Genomic DNA, 6,723 nt, shown 5'->3' with positions numbered 1-6,723 from the left:
CATTCCAGTACTTATCAGCTGCTGTATACTATAGGGGGAAGTTCTTTTCTTTTTGAATTTCCTTTATGTCTGACTACAGTGCTTTCTGCTGACACATCTGTCCATGTCAGGAACTGTCCAGAGTCGGAGCAAATCACCATAGCAAACCTATTCTGCTCCGGACAGTTCCTAAAATGGACAGCGGTGTCAGCAGAGAGCACTGTGGTCTGGCAGAAAGGAAATTCAAAAAGAAAAGTACTTCCTGTGGAGCATTCAGCAGTTGATAAGTACTGGAAGCATTAAGATTTTTTTTATAGTAATTTACAAATCTGGCACCAGTTTTTTTTTTTTCATCGGAGTACCCCTTTAAGCGATAACACCTAGCAGGATCTTTCATTACATACCTAGACAGACATGTTATTCAGGATCTTTCATTACATACCTAGACAGACATGTTATTCAGGATTCTGCCTATATTGAGGCACTGTGTATAGTAACACTGACACATACCAGTCCACACCACTTACTAGAATTTCATCATCATTTTATTGTAATATGATGCTAAATAATGTACTTCGGAAAGATGATAGATGGGAGGAGTACAGGTAACCGGCATACACAGAGCTTCACATTAGTGCGTAAATCAGTGTCTGCTCTACACACTTACAAAGCTGCAGCTGAATATCTGGTCATATATGAATACAAATAAAAGCATGAGCGGAGGGGGGTTGTTATGGATGAGCTTCAGGGTCAACCAAGAGAAACTTAAGACTGAAATATAATATAGAGTAATGGTTGTAGAAGTGCCTTACATACTGTAGGTGCTCAGTGTTAGATGCCACACTACAGGACACCTCATAAAATAGTCAATAACTCTGCAAACACTCATCTTGTGCTGATCTTGGGTTATAGTGTCCTATACTTTAGTCACATCCAGAGCTGCACTCAAGGGATACAAATCCAGCACGTGAGCCTAGGGTATCTGCTGTATGTGCAGAACTTCACAAAGGTTTGCTCCATTGTCATTTATTCCCTCAGCTAATATGTTTTAAACAGCTAGGAGAAAATCCACCACAGGAATAGTCTACTGCATGTGGACAGAGTTGCAGAAACCACATTGAAATGTATAGGATGTAGAGTGCCCATTTATTTTTACGTGGATGCTGAAATCCATGTAGCACACACCAGGCATATTGTTCGCCTTTCTGTGCGGCACTTACTGTAGCAGTGAAATGGATGAAATGCTAGGAGTTGTAGTTTTGCAACAGCTGGAGGCACCCCGGTTGGGAAACACTGGACTAGGCAGTTGAAATCCAACATGCCTGTCTTGTGTTCAACTTCATTTGTTAGGGCAGGCACCCATTATAAGGCTGGGTCCACACTACGTTTTGTCCCATACGGGAGCGCATACGGCAGGAGGGAGCTAAAACCTCGCGCTCCCGTATGTGACCGTATGCGCTCCCGTATGTCATTCACTTCAATGAGCCGACCGGAGTGAAACGTTCGGTCCGGTCGGCTCATTTTTGCGCCGTATGCGCTTTTACAACCGGACCTAAAACCGTTTTAGCTCCCTCCTGCCGTATGCGCTCCCGTATGGGACAAAACGTAGTGTGGACCCAGCCTTAGATGGTCTATCTGTGGGTTCAGCTGACACATCTAATGAACAGGGTGGCTTTTAGGGTTTGCATTAGGTTGTATTGCATTGTGTTAGATGTTGTCTTTTAGATCTGTACACTACATCTACTATGATGCAGCAAAGCACAGCTTGCTCTGTATAGACACTGAACCAGCAGGGGATAGCAATGAAATGCAAGCACATGCTGGGTGACAGCTAATAGCGAACTTGTAGAACTGTGAATGCAGCTTTGGATATGACTGGAGTAGAAGACATGACGTAAATCATTTGTATATGTCACAATATTACAATGTAACTTTAGACACAGCACACTGTATTCTCACACATTACTCCAGTTGCTACTGTAGTGAATATACAAAAGGGCTGCCTTCATTGTGTGCGCAGCAATTATGTTATAAATGGCTACCTAGCTGCTCTGAAGCGGCATTCCAGGTATGTACTATGATATCATAGTCTCTTCTAAGTCAAGCAGTCTCCTGAGAACAGACATTGACCACTGGCGGATCGGTAAGTGCTTCTTAAATATATAAATTAAATGTCTCATATAATTTTTTTCCTTATACCGGAGTCAATAAACAATTGCTTCTATTCTCATTGCCCACTGTCTTCATTATACACCATGGTTTTTTCTGGATTTTAACAGGGAACGGCTTAATGCAGCTCACCCATTAAAGGGCTGGCGCTGCCAGATTACATTGCATCTAGGTGCATAAAAAGCCTAGCAACCAATCCGGAATCAGTGTTTATCTGTAGTGCAAGTCTATGGACCTTGGTTATGAAACACGTTAGGCACAGTGCCAGCTTTATGCTGCTCCAAACTTATATGAATTAGATTTAATAGGGATCATATGCTGCAAAGAAATTTTGCCTGGAATACCCCTTTAACGCTTATTTTGTGTGGAATTTGCAGCTGACATAAAGTCCAATTGATTAATAGAACATGTTTATTCTTTAGACAGAACATGGATCCATGGTGGAACTTCCATAAGCTGCGACTGCTATTGCCAACAAGTTGAGCTGTGATGTTAAACACAGCCATTCACAAAAGTGGTGCTGCTACTGTAGTCTCATACAACCCCAATAAAGGGGTACTCCACTGGAAAACATTTTTTTTAAATCAACTGGTGCCAGAAAGTTAAACAGATTTGTAAATTACTTCTATTCAAAAATCTTAACCCTTCCAGGACTTATCAGCTGCTGTATGCTCGACAGGAAGTTCTCTTCTTTTTGAATTTCCTTTCTGTCTGACCACAGTGCTCTCTGCTGACACCTCTGTCCATTTTAGGAACTGTCCAGAGCAGGAGAGGTTTGCTATGGGGATTTGCTCCTGCTCTGGACAGTTCCTGAAAGGGACAGAGGTGTCAGCAGAGAGCACTGTGGTCAGACAGAAAAGAAATTCAAAAAGAAAATAACTTCCAGTGGAGCATACAGCTCCTAATAAGTACTGGAAGGATTAAGATTTTTAAATAGTAGTAAATTACAAATCTGTTTAACCAGCTGATTTAAAAAAAAATGTTTTCCAGTGGAGTACCCTATTTGCACTGGGCCCCGACTCGGCCCCAGCTGAGCTGCTGTGTGTGACGTTTTGCACACAGCAGGTCAGCTGGTAGAAACACACCCCTCCATTCAGCTCTATGGGAGAGCTTTCCTGTGTCACTGCCTCTCCCATAGAGATGAATGGAGGGGAAATGTTTCGACCAGCTGACTTTCTGGGCACGAAACACACTCTAGAAGTGCAGAGCTGGGGCCCCACACGGGAGATAGCGCGGTGTCTGACCCACCACGATCTCCTGTACAGGGCCCTGGCTCAGCCCTGTGTATAGGGGACAACTTTCTTAGCACTGGACATCATTGTTTAATTTTTATTTATGTTAAACTGAAAAACCCTTTTAAAAGGGTCTGGTCACACACAGTATATCTGCTGCAGATTTTTCACGTTTTAGTGAGGAAAATATTCACTATTTACAGTAGCAGAAAAGTGAGTCAGATTAAAGTGGATGAAATACATGCAAAAGTTGACCCATAAGTAGACTTTTGAGCCTGCGCCAAGTCAATTTTGGCGTCAAAATTCTTGAAAATTTATTGTGATATTTTGCTGCAGCAAGATCCGCAAGTGAGGACTTTAGACAGATTATTAAAAATTTTTGTAAATATAATTTACATAATTCACACTGGAAATCCACACTAAAAACCAAATGATAAGGTACAGAGTTTCCATAGTAGATTTCAGTATGTAAATGCTAAGGATTTCTTTCCTGCAGCATTTCAGCTGTGGGTGACCATACCCTTAGACACATTTCTTAGTAATGCCTTTATTAGATGCTCACTTAATAAAGCTGGCCTTACACATGATAATTTGGTCAGTATTTTAAGCAAAAACTAGGAGTAGGTCCAAAAACACAGAAATGGGTGCATGACTTTCCATTTTAGTTTTTTGTGTTGGTTCCACTCCTGGTTTTGGCTATATATAAATTACCAAAATAAAGAGCAAATGCTGACCAAAATACAACATGCAAACCCAGCCTAAGGTTCACACAGTAATTTCTCCTCTTTTTGGTCAGTAGTTGTACCAAAACCAGGAGTGGGTCCAAAACATAGAAAAAGGAGCACATTTTACCATTACAGTTTCATTCTGTGTCCTATACACTCCTGGGTTTTGGTAAACTTACTAACCAATATTCCAAAGAGAGAAACCGAACTGGCACTCCTTACTGTCCTTTCGTCATTTAATGACATATGGCCCCTGAAGTGGTAAATGCACTGAGGCAAGCACTAATATGGTGGTGCAAAAAGCCTTATAAAGCAGGACATCCAAAGTAGATCCACAATAGAAGAAATGAAAAGGATGCACTCACCAATATTTCATCTTTGAAATACATGGTGAGTGCAGCCTTTACTCACCAATATGATGCCCAAAATAGTGCAAGCTTGAAACCTCACATTCTGCAATGGATTTTTTTCCACTACTAATTTACAGGAAAAATCTATAGCAGTTCCTACCCTACAGCAGTCCTTCTGTAGGGTAAAACATTGAGACTCCAAGATGCTCTGCACTGTGCATAGTTTGTATTTTATATCCAAGGTCCTGTATGGTTGCTATGCCTTAGTGCAAACTTCACACCTAAATACAAATTCATCACCATCTCCCCAAAAAACTCATCCCTTAAAGCAGCTGGAGGCGATATAGCTATAATTTTAGACAGCGAATATCCTTTTCATATAGATTTATATAGTAATATTCAATAATAATAATGTCACTATTTTCTATCCTGACTTTCAAGTAGTAGCTAGACGATGATATATTGAGTATACTTGGTCCTGTGTTAGGCTGTAGCAGTGAGCACACGTAGGAATGTGTATATTGATTGGTGTGACTACAGTTGGCTACTGAAGTGGGTTTTCGATCTGGACTGTGCAGCACATTGGTGTCATTTTCCTCTTCTGGTAGGGCCACCATGACACAATTTCCCCTTTGGTCCCATATATGTCCCGGGTTTACTTGGTGCTTTTATAGGTTGAGTTTTTAGTGCAATTGGTGTCTCTTTTGTTGGTGGTGGCACTGAGACTGTAGGAAGACTTGGGGCCTTCTCCTCAAGCTTCATCTTTTTATTCTTTTCTATTGCTTTTATCTCTAACATGTCAGGAGAAGGTTCCGCACTCATTTTTCTTTTAGAAGGTGATGAAACGGTGGATATCCGGAACCAGTTCTGGAAACACACAGCCAGTAGTAGAACTGGGTTATTTTATGGCAAATATTACCCACAATCCCACAACATGGTACAAGTACATTTCATTCCCTAATGTCCAGGCAGCTGACTTCACACCCTATGAGCCCCACTTCTTTGACATAACACCCCATAGGGATGTCCAGTTCTCAAAGGAGAGGTGTACATAGAGCTATGCTCACCCTCCACTAGACGATAAGGAAAAAACATTAGGCATGCTTGACATGCCATAAAGTGATAAATATTAAAGGGTCTAACCACTGGGTCTCTATTGTTGCTGTAACCAATTGGATATACAGTACTCCGTGAGAGTGGGAGCTGCACAACATAGTAAATTTCTTTTACAGACTATGAAGGATATGGAAACTGCAGTCAAAATAGAAAAATACAAATACTGTCAATTATGCAAATACATTTAACCCCTTAAGGACCCAGCCATTTTACACCTTAGGACCCGGCCATTTTTTGAACATCTGACCACTGTCACTTTAAACTTTAATAACTCTGGAATGCTTTTACTTATCATTCTGATTCCGAGATTGTTTTTTCGTGACATAGTCTACTTTAACATAGTGGTAAAATTTTGTCGATACTTGCATCCTTTCTTGGTGAAAAATCCCAAAATTTGATGAAAAAATTTGAAAAATTTGCATCTTTCTAACTTTGAAGCTCTCTGCTTGTAAGGAAAATGGATATTCCAAATAATTTTTTTTTATTCACATATACAATATGTCTACTTCATGTTTGCATCATAAAATTGACGTGTTTTTACTTTTGGAAGACACCAGAGGGCTTCAAAGTTCAGCAGCAATTTTAAAATTTTTCAAACTCCCAATGTTTCAGGGACCAGTTCAGGTTTGAAGTGGATTTGAAGGGTCTTCATCTTAGCATCTTAGAAATACCCCACAAATGACCCCATTATAAAAACTGCACCCCCCAAAGTATTGAAAATGACATTCAGTAAGTGTTTTAACGCCTTAGGTGTTTCACAGGAATAGCAGCAAAGTGAAGGAGAAAATTCACAATCTTCATTTTTTACACTCGCATGTTCGTGTAGACCCAATTTTTGAATTTTTACAAGGAGTAAAAGGAGAAAATTCATACTTATATTTGTAGCCCAATTACGCTCGAATAATCACATACCTCATATGTCTATGTAAAGTGTTCGGCGGGCGCATGAGAGTGCTCAGAAGCGATGGAGCGACAAGGGGATTTTGGAGAGTACGTTTTTCTGAAATGTTTTTTTGGGGGCATGTTGCATTTAGGAAGCTCCTATGGTGCCAGAACAGCAAAAAAAAAAAACCACATGGCATACCATTTTGGAAACTAGACCCCTTGAGGAACGTAACAAGGAATAAAGTGAGCCTTAATACCCCACAGGTG

At 40.5% G+C, this 6,723-nt stretch overlaps 1 protein-coding gene and 1 long non-coding RNA gene across 5 annotated transcripts in view; both read right to left on the bottom strand.

The window, feature by feature from the left end:
* Positions 1–506: 506 nt before the first annotated feature.
* Positions 507–6,723, bottom strand: part of LOC130297017 (uncharacterized) — an 81,527-nt gene continuing 75,310 nt past the window's right edge. The window contains exon 2 of the long non-coding RNA XR_008849369.1: positions 507–1,550. This is a non-coding gene — a long non-coding RNA (uncharacterized LOC130297017). The remainder of the gene's footprint in view (positions 1,551–6,723) is intronic.
* ZNF512B (zinc finger protein 512B) overlaps positions 3,071–6,723 on the bottom strand; it is a 79,909-nt gene continuing 76,256 nt past the window's right edge. For all 4 annotated transcript variants that reach the window (XM_056549166.1, XM_056549164.1, XM_056549167.1 and 1 more), the window contains one exon: positions 3,071–5,322. In XM_056549166.1, the coding sequence (XP_056405141.1) occupies positions 5,044–5,322 (279 nt within the window). In that variant the 3' untranslated portion in view covers positions 3,071–5,043. The remainder of the gene's footprint in view (positions 5,323–6,723) is intronic.

Source organism: Hyla sarda, chromosome 12 (assembly GCF_029499605.1).
Source record: "Hyla sarda isolate aHylSar1 chromosome 12, aHylSar1.hap1, whole genome shotgun sequence".
NCBI lineage: Eukaryota > Metazoa > Chordata > Amphibia > Anura > Hylidae > Hyla > Hyla sarda.
Note: the sequence above shows the minus strand (reverse complement) of the source record. Positions and strands in the feature narration are given on the sequence as shown.